The sequence below is a fragment of the Thalassophryne amazonica genome, chromosome 17 (genome assembly GCF_902500255.1).
Source record: "Thalassophryne amazonica chromosome 17, fThaAma1.1, whole genome shotgun sequence".
Taxonomy (NCBI): Eukaryota; Metazoa; Chordata; class Actinopteri; order Batrachoidiformes; family Batrachoididae; genus Thalassophryne; species Thalassophryne amazonica.
This window is the reverse complement of record NC_047119.1, coordinates 1,347,202-1,374,167: the sequence shown is the minus strand read 5'-3', so window position 1 is coordinate 1,374,167 and position 26,966 is coordinate 1,347,202. Positions and strand designations below refer to the sequence as shown.

Genomic DNA, 26,966 nt, shown 5'->3' with positions numbered 1-26,966 from the left:
GATAAAACACCGCTAAATCCACCGAATAAAGCAGCATTTTGACACTGTAGCATCCGGCACACGTCAGGCAACGGGGGTTAATACCCAGTTCTATCCTTTACAATCGCAGGTTAAGACGCGTGTGAGAACGGCGGTGTTCTGCTGCCGCCGATAATGCCCTGTGTACCGCTGGATTTATCCAGGCAAATCCTGCGTTAGTCCAGGAACTTTTACATATAGGCACCACCCCCAGAATATAATAGGCTGAAGCCTCTGTCACTGCAGGGGGAGGGAGATCATACTCAGCCTTTTATTCTCCTTCCTTTTCCCCTCCTCAACGTGTTGCTTGTCTCCACCACAGGGCTACCCTCTGCTTCTGAACCAGACCTCTTGGTAAGTCCTTGCCGCTGCCAATTTTATTTTAGGAGGCATACTGGAGCTTCTCTGCAAAAATATCTGGAGCTGGCCGCGAGTGAGAGGCCTGCATGCAGCGCGCTAGCGTTTTTATACTGACCACCACCTATCAACCGTTTGGAATGCCGTTAACCGGGAGGTGGCGTTTAGAACAGCGTACTGTCCGCTAGCGCTGCTGTTTTGTCTGCCTCTGTCGCCGGTTAAAATGCCCTTGAGGACGCCGATGTGGGCTCTATCGCCGTTTTACACGCCGTTGATTAGGGATACAACGCCGGTGTAAACTGCAGCACTACAGGAAGGGGCAGGATGAAACGGTGATTAAAATGTATCAAACGCTGTTGTTCGCGTTGTCTCCATCGTCACGTGAATTCTCCGGGAGCGCTCCTGGAATTATTCGACATGTTGAATAATTTTTTTCGACAATTCCCTGTAAAGCCGGAACTAAGCCATGCCCCCTAGTGCCGGCATTAACAACAGCGTCTGATCCTTAAGACGGCCAAAAACTCTTCCGGGAGCTCTTACCGTCTGTGTGTAAATGGGGCTTTAAGGCAACTTTTGTGTGATTTGACACTATATAAATGAAATAAATTAAATTGAAACCACATGCTAGATGGATTTTGTCATATTAACAGAGAAAAGTCTAAAGTGATTTTATCATAATCTGTATTACGAAAGTAGAGACTAAGTGCATTTACATGATCAACTATTCTTTTATGAGGAAATATGTGAGGCTGCTTGAGCGGCACACAGATTTCTAAAAACACACTTCCAACACTGATGGAACATGTGACTTCCAGCCATGACTGCATTGAAATGGTACTGATACAGAACGCAGACATGATTTGTGTATTTTAACCACACATATAGTATATCTAAAGTTGTACAGCAGAGCGCATGTGTGCGTGTTTAACCTGTTCAGGTTGATAGGAGAGTGGAGGCAGTGCTCCGGATGGACCAAACTCTCCTAGTGTTGGGGTGCCAGGTGTGTTGGGGAAGTCGGTGAAGCCCGTTTGGCCAGAGTAACCCTGGCTTGCTGCAAGACCAAAAACAAAGCAAATATTATGTCCAGTCAGCAAATAAACAGGTCAGTACAGATTCCTTTTATGTTGCATAATAGTGAGCAGCGCATGTTCCGGCTGCTGATGCTCCGAGGGAGGGGAGTCCACTGGAAGTCTTAAAGGACATTGTGCTTGCTAGTTCATGCATGTTCTGCTGCTTCAAATTCTTTTGTGTTCACATCTGTGTAAGAGTAGGTCAGAGCTTCTCGGTTTTGTTTGGGGTTTTTTCCAGACTTGGAATCTCATTCTGAACTCTAAATATCTTCCCACTTTAAGTGCAGGTGAACCCCGTTAACTCGCACACATGCAAGTCACAATTTGGCTTCAAGTTGTGGACCCCGAAAATTTAGACTATTGTGTAAAAGTCAATTCTGATTTGACCCTTTTTGGGAGGGACAGTCAGTGCAGATGATTCTGGACGTTAATTTCTCCTTCCTCTGGCTGCTGCAGGCCAGCGATGAGTCCATGTGGACGATTCAGTTTTTCAATGTGACTGCAGGTTCAGATCGGCCCAGAATTTACACACACACACCGTCTGCACTGACGAAGCCTCATCAACAACCTGCAGCAGCCGGAGGAGGAAGAAAAAGATTCTGAACCCCCTCCAGGTGAAGAAATCATCACCATCCAGGAAGGACTCATGCTTCAAATGGTCAAAGCTATTTTAATATGGCAAGTTTTTTGGTTAACTTCATTAACTGGCGGTTTCAGATAACTCACGGTCTGATTTTGTGGACCCCAACCTGTGCAGGTTAACAGGGCTCACCATTTCATTCTTCATTTTTTCCACATTCATCAAAACAAGGCACAACAGTTTTGTCCACTGCATTAATTAAGAGTATGCACGCTGTGAACTCACTGCATCACACTACAGTGATCAGTTAACATCCAAAGTTTATTAAATTTTATTCATAAATTCACCACAAGAGTGAGGTAATTCCTACATGAATAGTGTGCACCTTGAATGGATTTATTTTCCATTTCACATGTTATCAGACAGTCAGATGAGAATGAAGCACTGGTTTGATCAGGTCCTGTAGGTCAAACTGCACTTTAAAACATAACCCTACTGTCCAATCAGCTCCATCAACAGGCAAAAGAACGAGAACTAGCAGCAGTCGACCGTGTCAGATTTATCCACTCTGAAGGCAGCTGCATTTTCAGAAATAAAAACAATTTGCTTTACGTGAATGTTAATCCAAAACAGACGCACAGTCATCTCTTTCCACACAGGACGGGGACTCGCGGCCCGACACAAGGCAAAGAGCTAAACAGGCACACAGACATGCAGGAGAGCTTGTCAGTAAGTGGCCAGAAATCACTCTGTCTGAGCAACTCGCAGCATTTGTAACTACTGCACGAAGCAGAGGTGACGGGAACTTGGCGTTAGCAATAGAGATGTTGGCAGCGGCTACAACAGACTGCAAAGTAAAAACATCCAGAGTTACATTATTCATTCTCCTGACATTTTATTATAATCTGTGAATATCTGCAGGAGAGTTCGATCACTTTAAGATGAGGCGCACGTCAGACTACAGCACTGGCGCATGTTCACATTTTACTCCCGTTAGAATAAAACCAGTGAATGAGCCAAGACAAACAAGGCACCTCGTGGCTGAGGATCTCCCACAGAGGGAGACTGAAGCATTCATGTGTAAGTTACCCTCAGAATCTCAGAAAGGATAGACACATAACTCTATACAACCCAAATGGTCATAGGGTGAGAAAACCTAGTAAATGACTATACACACAGAGCATCCAGAAAGCAAAGTTTTCACAGCACTTCATTTTTTCCACAATTTGTTACATTACAGCCTTATTCCAAAATGGAGTAAATTCGGTTTTTTTTTTACCTCAAAATTCTACTCACAACACCCCATAATGACAACATGAATATTATATATATATATATATATATATATATATATATATATATATATATGTACACGAGGTCTATTAGAAAAGTATCTGACCTTATTATTTTTTTCAAAAACCATATGGATTTGAATCACGTGTGATTACATCAGACATGCTTGAACCCTCATGGGCATGCGAGAGTTTTTTCACGCCTGTCGGTTACATCATTCGCCTGTGGGTAGTCTTTGAGTGAGGAGTCGCCCACCCTCTCGTCGATTTTTTTCATTGTTTAGGAATGGCTCAGAGACTGCTGCTTTGTTTGATCAAAATTTGTTCAAAAACTGTAAGGCACAACTGAGTGGACACCATTCGATAAATTCAGCTGGTTTTCGGTAAAAATTTTAACGGCTGATGAGAGATTTTGGTCTGGTAGTGTCGCCGTAAGGACGGCCCATGGCGCCTGACGGTGATCTGCGCTTCGAGGCGGCAGCGTCTCGCCGTTTCAAGTTGAAAACTTCCACATTTCAGGCTCTGTTCACCCAGTAAGTCGTCAGAGAACAGAGAACTTTCAGAAGAAGTCGGCATGAGGAGTTTATTCGGACATTCCATTGTTAACGGACATTTTGTAATGAAAGAATGTGCGGGCAGAGTCGCATGTCGGGCCGGACCTGACCGCGTGGGGTCGCGACAGGAAAAACACCTCCGTTGGAAACCTTAACGGACAAGTTGGAACATGCCCAAGCTGTTAAACAATTTCTCAGTTACTCACTTGTTGAAAGCCATCAAAAGCCGCCTGAATTTTACAAATGGTTTTCAACACGGAGGTGTTTTTCCTGTCGTGGCGCACACAGATTCGCCGAGTCGTCACGGAAACGACTCGGCCAATTTGCGCGCACGTCTTTCATTACAAAATGTCCTTAAACAGTGGAATGTCCGCATAAAGTCCTCATGCCGGCCTCTTCTGAATCTTCTCTGTTCTCTCACGACGTCCTGGGTCAACAGAGCCTTAAATTAGGATGTTTTCAGGTCGAAACAGGCCGACGACGGCGCCTGGAAGCGCTGCGTGACATCCCGCTCCGTGGGAAGTCCTTACAGCGACAGAAACACCCCATAATCTCTCATCAGCCGTTAAACTTTTCACCGAAAACCAGCTAAATTTCTCGAATAGTGTCCACTCGGATATTCCTCACAGGTCCAGAAAAATGTTGATAAAGCAACGCGAGCCGTCTCGAGCAGCGTGTGAAACAAAGGAATTCAGCCGAGAGGGCGGGACCACATCTCACTCAAGGCCTGCCCACAGGGAAATGACGTCACCGACATGCGTGAAAAAACTCACGTATGCGCACGAGGGTTCAAGCATGATTGGTGTAATCGCACGTCATTCAAATCCATATAGTTAAAAAAAAATAAATAAATAAAAGTGTCGGTTTCTTATCTAATACACCTCGTGTGTATATACATATATACATACATACACACACACACACACACACACACACACACACACACACACACACACACAGTAGTGTTCAGAATAATAGTAGTGCTATGTGACTAAAACGATTAATCCAGGTTTTGAGTATATTTCTTATTGTTACATGGGAAACAAGGTACCAGTAGATTCAGTAGATTCTCACAAATCCAACAAGACCAAGCATTCATGATATACACACTCTTAAGGCTATGAAATTGGGCTATTAGTAAAAAAAAAAGTAGAAAAGGGGGTGTTCACAATAATAGCATCTGCTGTTGACGCTACAAACTCAAAACTATCATCTTCAAACTGCTTTTTTTTATCAATCCTGTGAATCACTAAACTAGTATTTAGTTGTATAACCACAGTTTTTCATGATTTCTTCACATCTGCGAGGCATTAATTTTTTTGGTTTGGAACCAAGATTTTGCTTGTTTACTAGTGTGCTTGGGGTCATTGTCTTGTTGAAACACCCATTTCAAGGGCATGTCCTCTTCAGCATAAGGCAATATGACCTCTTCAAGTATTTTGACATATCCAAACTGATCCATGATACCTGGTATGCGATATATAGGCCCAACACCATAGTAGGAGAAACATGCCCACATCATGATGCTTGCACCACCATGCTTCACTGTCTTCACTGTGAACTGTGGCTTGAATTCAGAGTTTGGGGGTCCTCTCAAACTGTCTGCGGCCCTTGGACCCAAAAAGAACAATTTTACTCTCATCAGTCCACAAAATATTCCTCCATTTCTCTTTAGGCCAGTTGATTTGAGTTTTCTCTCAAAAATTCTTGAAAGGGTAGTTGTAAAACAGCTAACTGATCATCTGCAGAGGAATGGTCTATTTGAAGAGTTTCAGTCAGGTTTCAGAATTCATCATAGTACAGAAACAGCATTAGTGAAGGTTACAAATGATCTTCTTATGGCCTCGGACAGTGGACTCATCTCTGTGCTTGTTCTGTTAGACCTCAGTGCTGCTTTTGATACTGTTGACCATAAAATTTTATTACAGAGATTAGAGCATGCCATAGGTATTAAAGGCACTGCGCTGCGGTGGTTTGAATCATATTTGTCTAATAGATTACAATTTGTTCATGTAAATGGGGAATCTTCTTCACAGACTAAAGTTAATTATGGAGTTCCACAAGGTTCTGTGCTAGGACCAATTTTATTCACTTTATACATGCTTCCCTTAGGCAGTATTATTAGACGGTATTGCTTAAATTTTCATTGTTATGCAGATGATACCCAGCTTTATCTATCCATGAAGCCAGAGGACACACACCAATTAGCTAAACTGCAGGATTGTCTTACAGACATAAAGACATGGATGACCTCTAATTTCCTGCTTTTAAACTCAGATAAAACTGAAGTTATTGTACTTGGCCCCACAAATCTTAGAAACATGGTGTCTAACCAGATCCTTACTCTGGATGGCATTACCCTGACCTCTAGTAATACTGTGAGAAATCTTGGAGTCATTTTTGATCAGGATATGTCATTCAAAGTGCATATTAAACAAATATGTAGGACTGCCTTTTTGCATTTATGCAATATCTCTAAAATCAGAAAGGTCTTGTCTCAGAGTGATGCTGAAAAACTAATTCATGCATTTATTTCCTCTAGGCTGGACTATTGTAATTCATTATTATCAGGTTGTCCTAAAAGTTCCCTAAAAAGCCTTCAGTTAATTCAAAATGCTGCAGCTAGAGTACTGACGGGGACTAGAAGGGGAGAGCATATCTCACCCATATTGGCCTCTCTTCATTGGCTTCCTGTTAATTCTAGAATAGAATTTAAAATTCTTCTTCTTACTTATAAGGTTTTGAATAATCAGGTCCCATCTTATCTTAGGGACCTCGTAGTACCATATCACCCCAATAGAGCGCTTCGCTCTCAGACTGCAGGCTTACTTGTAGTTCCTAGGGTTTGTAAGAGTAGAATGGGAGGCAGAGCCTTCAGCTTTCAGGCTCCTCTCCTGTGGAACCAGCTCCCAATTCAGATCAGGGAGACAGACACCCTCTCTACTTTTAAGATTAGGCTTAAAACTTTCCTTTTTGCTAAAGCTTATAGTTAGGGCTGGATCAGGTGACCCTGAACCATCCCTTAGTTATGCTGCTATAGACGTAGACTGCTGGGGGGTTCCCATGATGCACTGAGTGTTTCTTTCTCTTTTTGCTCTGTATGCACCACTCTGCATTTAATCATTAGTGATTGATCTCTGCTCCCCTCCACAGCATGTCTTTTTCCTGGTTCTCTCCCTCAGCCCCAACCAGTCCCAGCAGAAGACTGCCCCTCCCTGAGCCTGGTTCTGCTGGAGGTTTCTTCCTGTTAAAAGGGAGTTTTTCCTTCCCACTGTAGCCAAGTGCTTGCTCACAGGGGGTCGTTTTGACCGTTGGGGTTTTACATAATTATTGTATGGCCTTGCCTTACAATATAAAGCACCTTGGGGCAACTGTTTGTTGTGATTTGGCGCTATATAAAAAAATTGATTGATTGATTGATTGATGTGTTCTTTGGCAAATTGTAACCTCTTCTGCACATGTCTTTTATTTAACAGAGGGACTTTGCGGGGGATTCTTGCAAATAAATTAGCTTCACACAGGCGTCTTCTAACTGTCACAGCACTTACAGGTAACTCCAGACTGTCTTTGATCATCCTGGAGCTGATCAATGGGTGAGCCTTTGCCATTCTTGTTAGTCTTCTATCCATTTTGATGGTTGTTTTCTGTTTTCTTCCATGCGTCTGTTTTTTTTTCCTCTCTCCAATCAACTTTTTAATCAAACTACGCTGTTCTTCTGAACAATGTCTTGAACGTCCCATTTTCCTCAGGCTTTCAAAGAGAAAAGCATGTTCAGCAGGTGCTGGCTTCATCCTTAAATAGGGGACACCTGATTCACACCTGTTTGTTCCACAAAACTGACAAACTCACTGACTGAATGCCACACTACTATTATTGTGAACACCCCCTTTTCTACTTTTTTTTTTTACTAATAGCCCAATTTCATAGCCTTAAGAGTGTGCATATCATGAATGTTTGGTCTTGTTGGATTTGTGAGAATCTACTGAATCTACTGGTACCTTGTTTCCCATGTAACAATAAGAAATATACTCAAAACCTGGATTAATCTTTTTAGTCACATAGCACTACTATTATTCTGAACACTACTGTAATATATTATATATGAGTGTGTATGTATATATATATATATATATATATATATATATATATATATATATATCAAAAACATTAAAGATAAAAACTAAGAAATCACATGTCCATAACTATTCACAGACTTTGCTCAATACTTTGTTGATAGACCTTTAGCAGCAATTACAGCCTTCTTGAATATGATGTCACAAGCTTGTTGCACCTATCTTTGGGCAGTTTGGTCCGTTCCTCTTTGCAGCACCTCTCAAGCTCCATCAGATTGGATGGGGAGTGTCGGTGCACAGACATTTTCAGATCTCTCCAGAGATGTTCAGTCATGTTTTGTATCATCAGACCAGAGAACTTGGTTTCTCATGGTCTGAGAGTCCTTCAGGTGCCTTTTGACAAACTCCAGGTGGGCTGCCATGTATCTTTTACTAAGGAGTGGCTTTCGTCTGGCCACTCTACCATACAGGCCTGATTGGTGGATTGCTGCAGAGATGGTTGTCCTTCTAGAAGGTTCTCCTCTCTCCACAGAGGAATGCTGGAGCTCTGCCAGAGTGACTAAGGTCAGGGACGTAAGGCCCGCGACGACTCAGTTCAGATGAGCGTCCAGCTCTAGGAAGAGTCCTAGTGGATCTGAACTTATTCCATTTACAGATGATGGAGGCCACTGTGCTCACTGGGACCTTCAAAGCAGCAGAAATGTTTCTGTTCCCTTCTCCAGAGTTGTGCCTCCAGACAATCCTGTCTCAGAGGTCTACAGACAATTCCTTTAACTTCATGCTTGGTTTGTGCTCTGACTGTCAGCTGTGGGACCTTATATGTAGACAGGTGTGTGTCTTTCTAAATCAGGTCCATTCAAATGAATTGACCCCAGGTGGACTTCAGTTAAGCTGTAGAAACATCTCAAGGATGATCAGTGGAAACAGGAGGCACCTGAGCTGAATTTAGAGCTTCATAGCAAAGACTGTGAAAACGTATGTACATGTGATTTCTTAGTTTTTTTTGTTTTGTTTGTTTTTTAATAAGTTTGCAAAAATCTAAAAAAACAAAACAAAACACAACAACAACAAATATTGTCACATTGTCATTATGGGTTATTGTGTGTGAAATTTTGAGGGAGAAAATGAATTTCATACATTTTGGAAATAAGGCTGTAAGATAAAATGTAGACACTGAATACTTTTTGGATACTTTAGAGGTTGTCGACATGGTTCAACAATGCAGAGTCCAAAGAGCGTGAAGTGGTGTCAATCACACTCTTCTTTAAACGCTATAACTTAGGGATGTACGCACACACACAGCATGATTCTGTATCCCCCAACCCAGTGTGGTTGGTAGGGATAAATTGGTGACAACCAGTTATGACTAATCACAGCTGAGGAAGGTATGGGGGCTAGAAAATACATTAGACAAAGATTTGTTGGGAATCTAGACAAAGAACACTCAAAAGAATATGAATGACTGCAAAAGCTTCAGTATTAAGCATTTTCATTTGTCCTACAGAAAAAAAGATGGTGCACCAATAGCATGACATCCATATTAATTACATTTTATTCAATTAAATTCGAATGAATCAAAGTGTCAGGTAATATGAGAAAGCCTAGTAATCTGTCTGTTTTTTATCTATTTATCCCATAATGACTGTAATATTGCTTGTTGTTGGATTTGGTACTCCGTCTCTTCAGAGGATCCTTGCGTACCACTGTGTCAGACAAATGGTTACTCAGAGGTACATGAGAAGTATCTCTTGGATAGTAATGGAATGTCAGCTGGACATTTTGGGAAAGAGGCGCATTTCTCTGTGCATGATCCAGCACATAGCTGTCCAAGTGTTGAGATGCCCAGCTACTGGAGAAAGCCAAGGAACGCCCACATTTCCACTTGGCTGCAGCTGATGGATGGTTACTTTTGGGAGCTGAAGATAGACGAGTTGTCACCTGGGTGGTTACCATCCAGGACCCACAGCAGTAGCAATGCACCCCCTTACATGCCCTCAAAACCTGTGCTATGTGGCTCCCAGCTTACAATATAGTAAGTGTGCTATACATTATTTGACCAGCAGATGTCACTACTCTCTAAGTATTAAACAAGGCTTCAAGCAATGACGCCTTTGGTGAAACAGTGAACTGGCAAACTCACTGAAGTGTGGAAACTTCTACATCACTACTCCATGTTCTTCATTGTGGTATTGATTCATATGAAGTATTTATGCCAAACTGCACCTCCTCGGACGTCCATCAGCAGTTTTTTTAAGTATGCTAGTGTACATAGCATAGGATCCATATTAAATTTCCAGTGTAAACTGTTAACGTTCTTGTGTTAAAATCAACTAACCTCCACCACACTGGTGTCACACCATAATAGTGTTAAATCACAGTGTTAACTCTGCTTTTTACGGGTGTTATTTTAACTCCAATCATTATGTTTTTTTATGGTGGTCCAGCAGCACTGATGGTGCCTAGTAATTAGAAGATTGTAGGTTTAAACCCATCTTGGCATCCTCTTGAAGTTCTGGCAAGGCATGGTTCCTCATACAATATTTTAAATACTTTCAGGACGTCAGAATAACAGCTTAGTGTAGACAGACATTTTTGAGAGTCAAAAACAACACTGTGTTGCTTGTTCCCACCTCTGATTTTAACCCTGTGGTTTGTGGAGAAATATTATTGTCATGTTTGTGTCTTAAAAATTTAAATAAATACAAAAATAAAAACCAAACAAACACACCACCATCACTGTGGGTCTTAATTTTGAAGATCTGGTTTTGTTATGTCTGTCAACTTTGTGCACTAGAAGAGTTTCCCAAAGATTCTAGAAGATGAAGAAAAAGTCACATCATCCCGTAATGTAAACACGAGAAGCACAACGAGGTCCTTACAGCCCAGGTCCTTGTTAGCAATGCAAACAAAATAAAGAATTTAATCACTTTAAACTACAAATATGCACTTGTCTGATTTTGACGAGTTAACAGAAAGCACCTGTTGATCCTGTGTCAGACAATCAGATGAATGTTAATGTGAAACCCTGCAGCTGGAGCCATGAAACATCTGTTTCCTGCTAAAGGTCTGCTCAGTGATGGGCACAGTTCTGCTAATCCACTAACTGCTAATTAGTGAAGCTACCTTTTTTGTTAGCGGATGAGCTTTTTAGCTAACTTTGAAACCATCAGCAGACCAATTAGCTTTTGCTAAATTTAGTTCCGCTAACTTTCAGTCAGCTGACAATTTTCTTGCTGGCATAGTGAGTAAAGTTTAACGGTCAGATACATCTGTAAAACCTAAAATCCTACACGTTAATTCCTGTCATGTGTTTTTCCAACAATCAGACCGCTGTGAGAAACTCATTTCAGTTTCATGACAGTATTTAATTTTAAAGTGCCACAATACGCCCTACTGAGATATCCCATAATCCCTTGCACACCAGAGAGTTGCTACAGTCAAAATAACACTGAGAAACTACATGACGACAATTGTAAATTAACATTATACGACCAGAATGTAACTTTGTGCCTTTCATAACATTTTTAAGTCTGCTGCATGAGACCCTGAAGACTTGCTAAAACAAATATTCTAAATATTCCGTGTTTGCTACATTTTAACCTGCGTGGAACTTCATAAACACAAATCGAATTTCAAACATTTTATATATATATATATATTACTCTTGAACAAACAGTGCTGTAAAGGACAATAAGCAGGATGTTCAAGAGCAAACTTCAGTTTCCTCCTGAACGATGTGAACAGGAAGTTATCGCGGCTCACAGCGATTCCCATTGAAAATAATGGAGACACACCCTGAGCTTCTCACGGGTTTACATAAAACAAACAATAACACCGTCTACAAACCCAGATTATATATTCACCAGTGTTTTAGGCACAATATACAAAGAGTTTTATGTTGGGACGTTAATGCTGTTGTTCGTTTGCAGCGGTTAAACTGCAGCCTGATCAGAGCGTCTCAATGCAAACTCTCTGAAATTTTGCGACATTTTACGGGATTTGAAACCTCCAAACACAAATTACAGTTGGTCTGTTCACATTCAGTAGATGGCAGTGTTCTCTGCATTTTGACCGGGGGTGGGGGGGGGGGAGTAATAGGAGCAGATAATTTGAATTTCCCATAACGTCTTTCGGCACATGTGTCTGTTTAATGCTCAAACCTTTTAGAATTAGTTAATTACTTTAAAAAATATATATTCAATATCATATTTTCACTTTGTAAAAATGACAGATTTGCCGTTAATCTTGATAAACTATCTGGAATTAGTTGGTTTTAAATGAAACCATGAGTGAAAGGTTCTTTGTGCTTCATGTCTCCTGCTTCTTCATGTCTCAAGTAAATGATGCTTCTTTTTTTGTAGCGGCGGGTCAGGTGCATAAAGACAGAAGCTCTGGCTTTTTGTTTGTTTTTGGTTTGTGATCACCTTTCAATTTACCCAGCAGTACTTGTGGTGCTTAAACTTAACTTAAGCTTAAACTTAAGTCAATACTAAAAGTTAGTGGTGAGCTGTAAGTTCTGATATTTTTTATTTATTTTTTTATTTTTTTGTAGTTTAGCATTATAAAAGTTAACTTTTCAGTTAGCGGATTGGTGGATATAGAATCTAACTTTTTGTTTAGCTGTGCCCACCACTGGTTCTGTTGCTGAAGTGTAGCTGAAGCCATGTGTCACTGCACCCTCTCAGAGAACCTACCTGGCCTGTTGTAGTCTGGCGTATTCCTGCCCCCTGGTGTCAGACTCTGGTAAGGAGAAGAAGCCGGGCCGAGAGCAGCAATCATTTCCATCACGTTTGGTAGGACCATGTGACTGGGACTGACTGTGCGGCAGCGTTTCAGGACTGGCCCATCACACTCCTCCTTTATGTGTATGTCTGGTTTGACAGGCACTGGCCGCCAACCACAAACTGGGTCAATGGTGATCTCCTCATAGTCAGAGCTGAAGAAGATATACAGACAGGAATTAATTTACAAAGGAGAGGAGGGAGGCAAAAACATCAAATAACTCAATGGTCCCCAAAAGGGGGTTGGAGGGTGGCAAGGCAAATGAATTTGGTGTTTTGCAGTTTTGGCTCCAGACTGGGGTTTGAAATCCAGCTCAAGGTAAATTCAATTTGGATTGCTTTCTAGCTGGACAGCGTTCAGACCTGTCTTATCCTACACACGCGTCCAAACTCACTTGGCTCTAACCAAATTAAAGCCATGTGTGCAGGTGTGTATGGGGTGTTGTTGCTTGTCGGAACAGCAAGGACAACCTGGCTGTGTTTTAGCTTTCCATATGAGAAATAAGGACATCTTGATGGGTTATTTAAGTGCATAGAGTCACCGGGCTTTAAACAAGTAAATATGGAGTTGTGTGATATTTCAGAAAGGAATTAATTTATAACCTTAAAAATGTTAGCTTTTTAAGCTCATGTCATCAACCTGCAGTCTGTCGCTGCAGAAGACATAAATTCTGCTGTATCAACGACCACTGTGACAGTTGTCTGATGCCAACATCTGAATAAGCACAGGTGTGTGCGTTTCTCTGTGACAATAAGGTGCCACAGAGAAAGAAGGTTGTTTGCTTTAATGGAGAAGACACTGTGGGCGCATGGATGTAGTTTGGCGTCATGACCCTGAGCTAGTTGGATTCAAGCTGCATTTGCATTCAGACCGTGGCAAATCCTGCTCAAATCAATCCAGCTTAAATCCAACCTGGCCATTTAGATTCTTTAAAAACCTATTCGGCTCGAGCGACATTTAGCCCAAATCCCGCTCGAGCCAAATAGGTTTTGCTGGATTGCAAACCCCAGTCTAAATGGGGTATGTATGTATGCTTAGGCTGAATTTCTGAACAGCTTTAGGGCTGGAAACCATCAGCTGTATCTGGCAACACTGATCATGATCATGCTTGCACACTGCGAGCAGAACATGAACAAGTTTGTGAGAAAGTTTAAAAAAATAGTAATAATAAAAATGATAATACATGACGCATGTCACATTTAATAATTCCACTGTCAAGGTAATTTGTTACGATTTGTTTTGTTCCAAAAATATATTACATTGGAGTTTGGAAGCAAAACATGCGTGTCAGAGTGGGAATATTTTAAAAGATAATCTGATCTACAAAAGAGGCCCTGCAGAAAACGTTTGGAAAACACTCAAGTAACCAAAGAAATGTCACCAAAATTAACAATACACATGTTTGATTTACATACACATCCCAGAAAAAAAAAAATACATAAAACACTTACTTCTGGATGTACACAAGTATCCCCAGCATGTACTGGTCAACCTCCAGTCCCTCTAACAAAGCTGTCTTACTGTGAACAAGACGAAATCTCGAGTGTTGCTGTGTTTGACTCAGAGTGAATCTAACTGTTAAAGTTGTGACCAATCATGAGTACATACTTGCACACAGGACATCTCCAGGTCCCTCGTTCACAATTAAGCTGCAGATACGACTCCAGATCAAAGCACTACAAAATAAAAGCACTCAGATGAGACAAGTACATATATGTGTGTGTTTATATATATATATAAGGTCTGTTAGAAAAGTATCCGACCTTTTTATTTTTTGCAAAAACCATATGGATTTGAATCACGTGTGATTGCATCAGCCAAGCTTGAACCTTCGTGCGCATGCGTGAGTTTTTTCACGCCTGTCGGTTGTGTCATTCGCCTGTGAGCAGTGGTCCACCCCTCTCGTCATTTTTTTATTGCAAATAAATGTCTGAACGATTTGGAGCTTTGCTGCATCAATTTTTTTCCAGAAACTGTGAGAGAACTCCAGGTGGACACCATTCGGAAAATTCAGATGGCTTTCAGCGACAATTTTATGGGGATTACACAGATTAAGGAGTGATCCAGACGGTTTAAAGACCGCCCACAGCGTCTGAGAGCGCACCGCGGTCTGAGCGCCGATCGACAGGCTGAATCAACCAGATCATTTCCAATGTGAAGGCTTTGTTGATCCGGGACGTCGTCTGACTTACACAAAAATGGCAGGAGACGTGGACATCAGCACTTTTTCGGCACATTCCACTGTTAAAGGAGTTTTTTTCATGGAAAGAGAAGTGGAGGGATGCGCCACGGAGCCGCTCATTACGCGGGACAAAACCACCTCCGTGTTGGTCCCACAGGACGGCTTTCAGGTGGCTTTCAGACGGCTGTTGGTTGCTTTTCAGTCGTGTGATTATCCGAGAAATTGAGCATGAGCTGGACATGCCCCAACATGTCCTGTGAGGCTTCATCACAGCGTTGCTTTGCGCCATGCGGCTCCGCCGCAACGCGCGGAATTCCTCCGCTCCTCTTTCCATGACAGAAACTCCTGTAACAGTGGAATGTGCCGTTCATTTCCAAACTGGACTCTGTGTTTTATCCGGGACGTCCTCTGACTAGCACAGGAATTGCGGAAGACGTGGACATCAGCACTTTTTCGGCACATTGAGACAGACGTGCGGAGGAATTCTGCGCGTCGCGGCGGAGCCGCATGGCGCAAAGCAATGCTGTGATGAAGCCTCACAGGACATGTTGGGGCATGTCCAGCTCATGCTCAATTTCTCGGTTAGTCACACGACTGAAAACCCACCGACCGCCGTCTGAAAGCCATCTGAAAGCCGTCCTGTGAGACCAACACGAAGGTGGTTTTGTGCCATGCCATGAATGGCTCGGTGGCGCATCCCTCCACTTCTCTTTCCATGAAAAAAACTCCTGTAACAGTAGAATGTGCCGAAAAAGTACTGATGTCCACGTCTCCTGCCATTTTTGTGTAAGTCAGACGACGTCCTGGATCAACTAAGCCTTCACGTTGGAAATGATCTGGTTGATTCAGCCTGTCGATCGGCACTCGGAGTGTGCCGCGCTCTCAGCAGCTGTGGGCGGTCTTTAAACCGACTGGAGCACTTCTTAATCTGTGTAATCCCCATAAAATCGTCACTGAAAGCCACATTAATTTTCCGAACGGTGTCCACCTGGAGGTCTCTCACAGTTTCTGGAAAACAATTGATGCAGCAAAGCTCCAAATCGTTCAGACATTTATTCGCAATAAAAAAAACGACAAGAGGGGTGGACCACTGCTCACACAAAGCCTGCTCACAGGCGAATGACGCAACCGACAGGCGTGAAAAAACTCACGCATGCACATGAAGGTTAAAGCTTGGCTGATGCAATCACACGTGATTCAAATCCATATGGTTTTTGAAAAAAATAAAAAGGTCCGATACTTTTCTAATAGACCTCGTGTATTTTATATATATATATATATATATATATATATATATATATATATATATATATACATACACGTGGTGTGTCCATAAAGTAACGGTCCTTTTTATTTTTTTTTAAACTATTTGGACATGTCTAGCTCTCCACAAGTTCTCTTATACTCACTCGACTGGTAAGCACTGAAAGCCGAGATAGACATGTCCCAACTTGTCTTCTAACACTCCGAAATGGAGGTGTTCCTTTGTCTCGCTTCATCAGCGAATCGGTCGTGATGCGCGAAGCCTCCGCGTGGCTTTCCATGACAAAATCTCTTGTTAAAAGTGAAATCTGCCAGAAAATGGCTGATGTCCAGCTCTTGTGATAACCAGAGAAAGAGCACACGACGGTCTCGTATCCACAGAGCCATCAGCTTAGAAATGATCCAGTGGTTTGTGCCGCGACGTCGCAGCTCGGAGCACCGACTGTCCTTAAAGGGGTCCTTAAAGCTGTAGTTAAAGTCCTTATTCTCTGTGAAGCCCGTAAAATTTTCACCAAAAGCCAGATAACTTTTTCGAATGGTTTCCAGGTGCCAGTCTCTAACAGCTTCTGAAAAAATTCTGATGGAAAAAAAGTCCTTTTCATTCCGCCATTTCCAGACAATGAAAATCCGACAAGGGGGCGGGACCACAAGGCGTGCTCACAGGCGAATGACGTCACCGACAGGCGTGGAAAAACTCACGCATGTGCACGAGGGTTCAAGCATGTCTGACGTAAAAACATATGAATGAAATCCATATAGTTTTTTAAAAAAATAAAAAGGACCGTTACTTTATGGACACACCACGTATATATACACACACACACACACACACACACACACACACACACACACACACACACACACACACGCGCAGAGGAGTGTGAGACCTCACCTGTATGTGTCGGCAGTCGTGTCCTCGTGCAGGCAGCTGGATTCGTCTGAATGTGATTGGGCATTTGAGGGAGACTTTGATTGCAGTCTGCTCTACGCCGTCCTCTCCGTTCAGCCCGGGGGTCCCAGGAATACTCCCGCTGCTGAAATTTCTCTTTACTGGAATCAAAAGACAAGATATTATTAAAACATAACTATTCATTTACAGCTCTGCAAGGAATGCTTTTTGAAATGTTTGATGCTCCTCCTCTTGTGGGTTCACCACCTGCAGAGGGGACCATGTGGGTCGGGTGCAGAGAGGATTGGGTGGCGGTCGAGGGCGGGTGGTCCGGCGGCCTGGTCCATGCTCACAGCCCCTGGCTGTTGGGACGTGGAATGTCACCTCGCTAGGGGGAAGGAGCCTGAGCTTGTGCGTGAGGTTGAGAGATACCGACTAGAGATAGTCGGGCTCACCTCCACGCACACCTTGGGCTCTGGTACCCAACTCCTGGAGAGGGGCTGGACAGTTCATTTTTCTGGCGTTGCCCACGGGGAGAGGCGGAGAGCTGGGGTCGCATTCGTGATGGACAAACTGTGACTAGCACAGAAGTCCAACAACTGAACACCATGTTCGAGCACAAGGGTGTCCATAAGTGCACGTGGCACCAGGACACCCTGAGCCGGAGGTCGATGATCGACTTTGTAGTCATATCATCTGACCTTCAGCCACGTGTCTCGGACACTCGAGTGAAGAGAGGGGCAGAGCTGTCGACTGATCACCACCTGGTGGTGAGTTGGATCCGCTGGGAGGGTAGGAAGCCGGTTAGACCTGGCAGGCCCAAACGTATCGTGAGGATCTGCTGGGAGTGACTGGCGGAACCCTCTGTCAGCGAGGTCTTCAACTCCCACCTCCGGGAGAGCTTCTCCCAGATCCCGGGGGAGGTTGGAGACATGGGGTCCGAGTGGACCATGTTCTCCACCTCCATTGTCGATGCGGCTGCTCGTAGCTGTGGTCGCAAGGTCTCTGGTGCCTGTCACGGTGGCAATCCCCGAACCCGGTGGTGGACACCGGAAGTAAGGGATGCCGTCAAGCTGAAGGAAGAGTCCTACTTATCTTTGTTGGTAGGTGGGACCCCAGAGGCAGCTGACAGGTACCGGCAGGCCAAGCGTGCCGCAGCCCGTGTGGTCGCAGAGGCAAAAACTCGGGTCTGGGAGGAGTTCGGGGAGGCTATGGAGGAGGACTATCGGTCGGCCTCGAAGAGATTCTGGCAAACCATCTGACGCCTCAGGAGGTGGAAGCAGCTCTCCACCAGCACTGTTTACGGTGCGGGTGGGGAGCTGTTGACCCTGACTGGGGATGTTGTCGGGCGGTGGAAGGAGTACTTCGAGGATCTCCTCAATCCCATTGTCACATCTTCCGAAGAGGAAGCAGAGACTGGGGACTCAGAGGCGGACTCATCCATTACCCAGGCCGAAGTCACCGAGGTGGTTAGAAAGCTCCTCGGTGGCAAGGCTCCTGGGGTGGATGAAATCCGTCCTGAGTACCTTAAGTCTCTGGATGTTGTGGGGCTGTCTTGGCTGACATGCCTCTGCAACATCATGTGGCGATCGGGGACAGTGCCTCTGGATTGGTAGACCGGGGTGGTGGTCCCTCTGTTTAAGAAGGGGGACCGGAGGGTGTGTTCCAACTATAGGGGGAATCACACTCCTCAGCCTCCCCGGTAAGGTCTATTCCAGAGTACTGTAGAGGAGAATTCGACCGATGGTCGAACCTCGGATTCAGGAGGAGCAGTGTGGTTTTTGTCCTGGTCGCGGCACACTGGATCAGCTCTACACGCTCCATCGGGTGCTCGAGGGTTCATGGGAGTTCGCCCAACCAGTCCACATGTGTTTTGTGGATCTGGAGAAGGCGTTTGACTGTGTCCCTCGGGGCACCCTGTGGGGAGTGCTCCGGGAGTACGGGGTCCGGGGTCCTTTGCTAAGGGCTATCCGGTCCCTGTACGACCGCAGCAGGAGCTGGGTTCGCATTGCCGGTAGTAAGTCAAACCTGTTTCCAGTGCACGTAGGCCTCCGCCAGGGCTGCCCTTTGTCACCGGTTCTGTTCATTATTTTTATGGACAGAATTTCTAGCCGCAGCCAGGGTGTAGAGGGGTTCTGGTTTGGGAACCACAGAATCTCGTCTCTGCTGTTTGCGGACGATGTGGTTCTGTTGGCTTCGTCAAATCAGGACCTTCAGCGTGCACTGGGGCGGTTTGCAGCCGAGTGTGAAGCGTCTGGGATGAAAATCAGCACCTCCAAATCCGAGGCCATGGTTCTCGACCGGAAAAAGGTGCTTTGCCCTCTTCAGGTCGGTGGAGTGCCCTTGCCTCAAGTGGAGGAGTTTAAGTATCTCGGGGTCTTGTTCATGAGTGAGGGACGGATGGAGCGTGAGATCGATAGACGGATCGGTGCAGCATCTGCAGTGATGCGGTCGCTGTATCGGACCGTCGTGGTGAAGAGAGAGCTGAGTAGGGGGCAAAGCTCTCGATTTACCGATCGACTTACATTCCGATCTTCACCTATGGTCATGAGATTTGGCTCATGACCGAAAGAACGAGATCGCGATTACAAGCAGCCGAGATGAGTTTCCTCCGCAGGGTGGCTGGGCGCTCCCTTAGAGATAGGGTGAGGAGCTCGGTCACTCGGGAGGAGCTCGAAGTCGAGCCGCTGCTGCTCCACGTCGAAAGGAGTCAGTTGAAGTGGCTCGGGCATCTTTTCTGGATGCCCCCTGGACGCCTCGCTGGAGAGGTGTTCCGGGCACGTCCCACTGAGAGGAGGCCCCGGGGAAGACCCAGGACACGCTGGAGGGACTACGTCTCTCGGCTGGCTTGGGAACGCCTTGGGGTTCCCCCGGAGGAGCTGGGGGAGGTGTGTGTGGATCGGGAGGTCTGGGCAGCTTTGCTTGAGCTGCTGCCCCCACGACCCGACTCCGGATAAAGCGGAAGAAAATGGATGGATGGATGGATGTTTGATGCTAACCATGATAACATTTTAAACTATGTAAACTTTACACTGCTGAAAACTTTCCAGGACCAAGAAAGTAGTTTTTCTCGTGATTTTCTGACGTTTGTTATGAATTGTTTCGGGACTCTTGAATCTACACTGAATTCCTTTCATGTGAGAGTGATGCTGGGAGTCCAGCACACATCTGATCATGACAATTTGGTCACAACACAAAGCCATAATAAATAAATGCAAAACAAGGCAGAAAGTCGTGGAAAAACATTGGAATTGTCAAGACTTTAACTTACTCTTCGTCATGCAGTGCTCAGCTGGCAGCAGCCTCTTTTTCATCAGACCTTGTAGGACCGACCTGACGGACGGCCGGTGGACCAGCTGCAAGACAAACAGATGGGACTAGAGAAAGAGAGACAGAAAGAGAGAGAGACAGAGAGAGAGAGAGACAGACAGAGAGAGAGAGAAATAAAAAAAGATTAAAATGATTTTTAATAATTTCATGTCCCACTGTAGAGTATAAATAAAGGTTGTCAATACAACATACAAAACAAAAAGTGAAGCCAAAATGTCTCCACCACCACCTAGTGGCAGACTGAAGTACATATCATTAAACCCACTTTCTCAAATCAGATCAGTAAGACATGGTCCAAAGTTTAGTTTTCACATCTACAAACACAACGCCTTATTTTACGGAGCTCAACTCCAGTTGTGGTAAGAAGTTTACATACACATCATGGGCACGTACATTCATTCATTCGGGCTTTAATGATGGCTCTGATGTGTTCTTTTGCCAGCGTGGGATGACTGTACAGCAAAGATCATGACTGACTAAAAAGCAAGAATTCACAGGTTCAATGTTAAACATACAGGCGTGTGACGGCACACAGAAGTCACTCTTCGCTTCATATTCGTGGTTAGACGTCACGGCTGCTTGCTGACGGCAGCATAAGAGCTGCTGTCAGGCACTTCATCAATCAATCAATCAATTTTTTTATATAGCGCCAAATCACAACAAACAGTTGCCCCAAGGCGCTTTATATTGTAAGGCAAGGCCATACAATAATTATGTAAAACCCCAACGGTCAAAACGACCCCCTGTGAGCAAGCACTTGGCTACAGTGGGAAGGAAAAACTCCCTTTTAACAGGAAGAAACCTCCAGCAGAACCAGGCTCAGGGAGGGGCAGTCTTCTGCTGGGACTGGTTGGGGCTGAGGGAGAGAACCAAGAAAAAGACATGCTGTGGAGGGGAGCAGAGATCAATCACTAATGATTAAATGCAGAGTGGTGCATACAGAGCAAAAAGAGAAAGAAACAGTGCATCATGGGAACCCCCCAGCAGTCTACGTCTATAGCAGCATAACTAAGGGATGGTTCAGGGTCACCTGATCCAGCCCTAACTATAAGCTTTAGCAAAAAGGAAAGTTTTAAGCCTAATCTTAAAAGTAGAGAGGGTGTCTGTCTCCCTGATCTGAATTGGGAGCTGGTTCCACAGGAGAGGAGCCTGAAAGCTGAAGGCTCTGCCTCCCATTCTACTCTTACAAACCCTAGGAACTACAAGTAAGCCTGCAGTCTGAGAGCGAAGCGCTCTATTGGGGTGATATGGTACTACGAGGTCCCTAAGATAAGACGGGACCTGATTATTCAAAACCTTATAAGTAAGAAGAAGAATTTTAAATTCTATTCTAGAATTAACAGGAAGCCAATGAAGAGAGGCCAATATGGGTGAGATATGCTCTCTCCTTCTAGTCCCCGTCAGTACTCTAGCTGCAGCATTTTGAATTAACTGAAGGCTTTTTAGGGAACTTTTAGGACAACCTGATAATAATGAATTACAATAGTCCAGCCTAGAGGAAATAAATGCATGAATTAGTTTTTCAGCATCACTCTGAGACAAGACCTTTCTGATTTTAGAGATATTGCGTAAATGCAAAAAAGCAGTCCTACATATTTGTTTAATATGCGCTTTGAATGACATATCCTGATCAAAAATGACTCCAAGATTTCTCACAGTATTACTAGAGGTCAGGGTAATGCCATCCAGAGTAAGGATCTGGTTAGACACCATGTTTCTAAGATTTGTGGGGCCAAGAACAATAACTTCAGTTTTATCTGAGTTTAAAAGCAGGAAATTAGAGGTCATCCATGTCTTTATGTCTGTAAGACAATCCTGCAGTTTAGCTAATTGGTGTGTGTCCTCTGGCTTCATGGATAGATAAAGCTGGGTATCATCTGCGTAACAATGAAAATTTAAGCAATACCGTCTAATAATACTGCCTAAGGGAAGCATGTATAAAGTAAATAAAATTGGTCCTAGCACAGAACCTTGTGGAACTCCATAATTAACTTTAGTCTGTGAAGAAGATTCCCCATTTACATGAACAAATTGTAATCTATTAGACAAATATGATTCAAACCACCGCAGCGCAGTGCCTTTAATACCTATGGCATGCTCTAATCTCTGTAATAAAATTTTATGGTCAACAGTATCAAAAGCAGCACTGAGGTCTAACAGAACAAGCACAGAGATGAGTCCACTGTCCGAGGCCATAAGAAGATCATTTGTAACCTTCACTAATGCTGTTTCTGTACTATGATGAATTCTAAAACCTGACTGAAACTCTTCAAATAGACCATTCCTCTGCAGATGATCAGTTAGCTGTTTTACAACTACCCTTTCAAGAATTTTTGAGAGAAAAGGAAGGTTGGAGATTGGCCTATAATTAGCTAAGATAGCTGGGTCAAGTGATGGCTTTTTAAGTAATGGTTTAATTACTGCCACCTTAAAAGCCTGTGGTACATAGCCAACTAACAAAGATAGATTGATCATATTTAAGATCGAAGCATTAAATAATGGTAGGGCTTCCTTGAGCAGCCTGGTAGGAATGGGGTCTAATAAACATGTTGATGGTTTGGATGAAGTAACTAATGAGAATAACTCAGACAGAACAATCGGAGAGAAAGAGTCTAACCAAATACCGGCATCACTGAAAGCAGCCAAAGATAACGATACGTCTTTGGGATGGTTATGAGTAATTTTTTCTCTAATAGTTAAAATTTTGTTAGCAAAGAAAGTCATGAAGTCATTACTAGTTAAAGTTAATGGAATACTCAGCTCAATAGAGCTCTGACTCTTTGTCAGCCTGGCTACAGTGCTGAAAAGAAACCTGGGGTTGTTCTTATTTTCTTCAATTAGTGATGAGTAGAAAGATGTCCTAGCTTTACGGAGGGCTTTTTTATAGAGCAACAGACTCTTTTTCCAGGCTAAGTGAAGATCTTCTAAATTAGTGAGACGCCATTTCCTCTCCAACTTACGGGTTATCTGCTTTAAGCTACGAGTTTGTGAGTTATACCACGGAGTCAGACACTTCTGATTTAAAGCTCTCTTTTTCAGAGGAGCTACAGCATCCAAAGTTGTCTTCAATGAGGATGTAAAACTATTGACGAGATACTCTATCTCCCTTACAGAGTTTAGGTAGCTACTCTGCACTGTGTTGGTATATGGCATTAGAGAACATAAAGAAGGAATCATATCCTTAAACCTAGTTACAGCGCTTTCTGAAAGACTTCTAGTGTAATGAACTTATTCCCCACTGCTGGGTAGTCCATCAGAGTAAATGTAAATGTTATTAAGAAATGATCAGACAGAAGGGAGTTTTCAGGGAATACTGTTAAGTCTTCTATTTCCATACCATAAGTCAGAACAAGATCTAAGATATGATTAAAGTGGTGGGTGGACTCATTTACTTTTTGAGCAAAGCCAATAGAGTCTAATAATAGATTAAATGCAGTGTTGAGGCTGTCATTCTCAGCATCTGTGTGGATGTTAAAATCGCCCACTATAATTATCTTATCTGAGCTAAGCACTAAGTCAGACAAAAGGTCTGAAAATTCACAGAGAAACTCACAGTAACGACCAGGTGGACGATAGATAATAACAAATAAAACTGGTTTTTGGGACTTCCAATTTGGATGGACAAGACTAAGAGACAAGCTTTCAAATGAATTAAAGCTCTGTCTGGGTTTTGGATTAATTAATAAGCTGGAATGGAAGATTGCTGCTAATCCTCCGCCCCGGCCCGTGCTACGAGCATTCTGACAGTTAGTGTGACTCGGGGGTGTTGACTCATTTAAACTAACATATTCATCCTGCTGTAACCAGGTTTCTGTTAGGCAGAATAAATCAATATGTTGATCAATTATTATATCATTTACCAACAGGGACTTAGAAGAGAGAGACCTAATGTTTAATAGACCACATTTAACTGTTTTAGTCTGTGGTGCAGTTGAAGGTGCTATATTATTTTTTCTTTTTGAATTTTTATGCTTAAATAGATTTTTGCTGGTTATTGGTAGTCTGGGAGCAGGCACCGTCTCTACGGGGATGGGGTAATGAGGGGATGGCAGGGGGAGAGAAGCTGCAGAGAGGTGTGTAAGACTACAACTCTGCTTCCTGGTCCCAACCCTGGATAGTCACGGTTTGGAGGATTTAAGAAAATTGGCCAGATTTCTAGAAATGAGAGCTGCTCCATCCAAAGTGGGATGGATGCCGTCTCTCCTAACAAGACCAGGTTTTCCCCAGAAGCTTTGCCAATTATCTATGAAGCCCACCTCATTTTTTGGACACCACTCAGACAGCCAGCAATTCAAGGAGAACATGCGGCTAAACATGTCACTCCCGGTCCGATTGGGGAGGGGCCCAGAGAAAACTACAGAGTCCGACATTGTTTTTGCAAAGTTACACACCGATTTAATGTTAATTTTAGTGACCTCCGATTGGCGTAACCGGGTGTCATTACTGCCGACGTGAATTACAATCTTACCAAATTTACGCTTAGCCTTAGCCAGCAGTTTCAAATTTCCTTCAATGTCGCCTGCTCTGGCCCCCGGAAGACAATTGACTATGGTTGCTGGTGTCGCTAACTTCACATTTCTCAAAACAGAGTCGCCAATAACCAGAGTTTGATCCTCGGCGGGTGTGTCGTCGAGTGGGGAAAAACGGTTAGAGATGTGAACGGGTTGGCGGTGTACACGGGGCTTCTGTTTAGGGCTACGCTTCCTCCTCACAGTCACCCAGTCGGCCTGCTTTCCCGGCTGCTCGGGATCTGCCAGGGGGGAACTAACGGCGGCTAAGCTACCTTGGTCCGCACCGACTACAGGGGCCTTGCTAGCTGTAGAATTTTCCATGGTGCGGAGCCGAGTCTCCAATTCGCCCAGCCTGGCCTCCAAAGCTACGAATAAGCTACACTTATTACAAGTACCATTACTGCTAAAGGAAGCCGAGGAATAACTAAACATTTCACACCCAGAGCAGAAAAGTGCGGGAGAGACAGGAGAAGCCGCCATGCTAAATCGGCTAAGAGCTAGTAGCTACGCTAAGCTAGCGGATTCCTAAAAACACGCAAAGTGAATAATGTGTAAATAATTTAGAGGTGATTCAGCAGAAGGAGTGCTTTAGTTAAGGCACGTAAAGATTACACTGGGAAACAAATCGTAATCTAGATAACTAGATCAATCTAACTGCGCAGATTAAACAGCTAACAGATACAGAAAAACACCGCTGTGCTCCGGAACAGGAAGTGATACAATACCGCAGTGAGAGCCAACCACCAGTAGAGGCCTGAGACAAAGTGTAAATGTAAACTTTCTTTGGCATTAAATGTTCAGAAACTGGATTCCATCTCTTATTCACATTGGGATGAATTTTACACATCATGTTAATTGTTTTGTTTTTATGTCACGTGACATGGAGCCAGACTACCTTCAAAATTGAGTCAATTTAAGATAAATTTCTGCAATAATGAGACAATATCTCATAAAATCTCACTCTGTACAGATTTTAAATCCTTGTACGCTTTCGGCAAACATCTCATCCATGAAATTTTACACTAATTCATACAAAAGCTCAACATCTGTCATAAGTTGGTGGTGTTTTCTGTTGAAACCTGGAAGCGGACTGACCTCATATGTGGACAGTGACTCAAGCCAAACGCCTATCAGTACACTTTCACTTTTAGGTTCATGGTTCTAAAGAAAAAGAGAAGAGGTTGATGCTTCCAAAGTTCCTGGGTTAAATAATCCAGTCACTGGCTTCAACTGGCTCTTTTGCTCTGTTTGATTTAGAGATGCAGCAAGCTACAGCGTGTGGCCACGCCTCCTCTGCACTGAAGGGGGGGAAGACCCCGCCTTCCCGCACAGATCATGAGACTGGAAGGACACAGTCTGACAAAATGCCAGTGATTTATGGAAACAAATATTCACGCACGTATAATCATACTATGCAGCATTGTACCGGGGATTCTACGTGCAATTCTGTGCGCTGCACCATTGTGTGCGTACCATATGGTTCTACAGTGAATTACTCACTGGGTGAGCACCCCCCCAACCAAAACAAACCATAAAATTGTGCACAAACAGCCATTTTTTTATTATTTTATTGCTATTTTTAAATATTTTAGAAGTGCCACTGAAATTGAAACTGACATCAAAAGACGGCAGACTACAATATAACTCTTATAGAAAACGTGTGTGAATTGTAAATTTGAATAAACACGCCCTTCCATGCTGTCATTAGACGCTTAATTAATCTGTCTTTCAGGGAGAAACAATCAGCTCCTTGGTTACTGCCTCCAATTCTCTGCTTGTCACAATTTAGTTATGACTGGTTAAACTGCCCATTTTAAAAGTTTGTTTAAAAACCTATTTTTTCTCCTTGCCTTTTGGCCTCAGCGAGACTTAGTTTTTAAATTGTACTTCTTATTCATTTATTTATGTGTGTTTTAATGGATGTTTTAGTGTACAGCACTTTGTGTCAGCAGTGGTTGTGTTAAAGTGCTTTATAAATAAAGTTGGTATGGTAAATTGTGCTTTGTTAACACAGAGTTGTAGCAAATGTTGGTCTTTGAAACTACCTAGAGATATGAAATTCCGT

General features: G+C 43.5%; 1 protein-coding gene across 2 annotated transcripts in view; it reads right to left on the bottom strand.

The window, feature by feature from the left end:
* The window catches only part of zmiz2 (zinc finger, MIZ-type containing 2), a 117,595-nt gene that overhangs the window by 2,847 nt on the left and 87,782 nt on the right, over positions 1–26,966 (bottom strand). For both annotated transcript variants that reach the window (XM_034191755.1, XM_034191754.1), the window contains exons 13-18: positions 20,332–20,437; positions 17,064–17,221; positions 14,335–14,402; positions 14,178–14,246; positions 12,639–12,880; positions 1,305–1,426 (exon numbers count right to left, since the gene is read on the bottom strand). In XM_034191755.1, the coding sequence (XP_034047646.1) occupies positions 1,305–1,426; positions 12,639–12,880; positions 14,178–14,246; positions 14,335–14,402; positions 17,064–17,221; positions 20,332–20,437 (765 nt within the window). The remainder of the gene's footprint in view (positions 1–1,304; positions 1,427–12,638; positions 12,881–14,177; positions 14,247–14,334; positions 14,403–17,063; positions 17,222–20,331; positions 20,438–26,966) is intronic.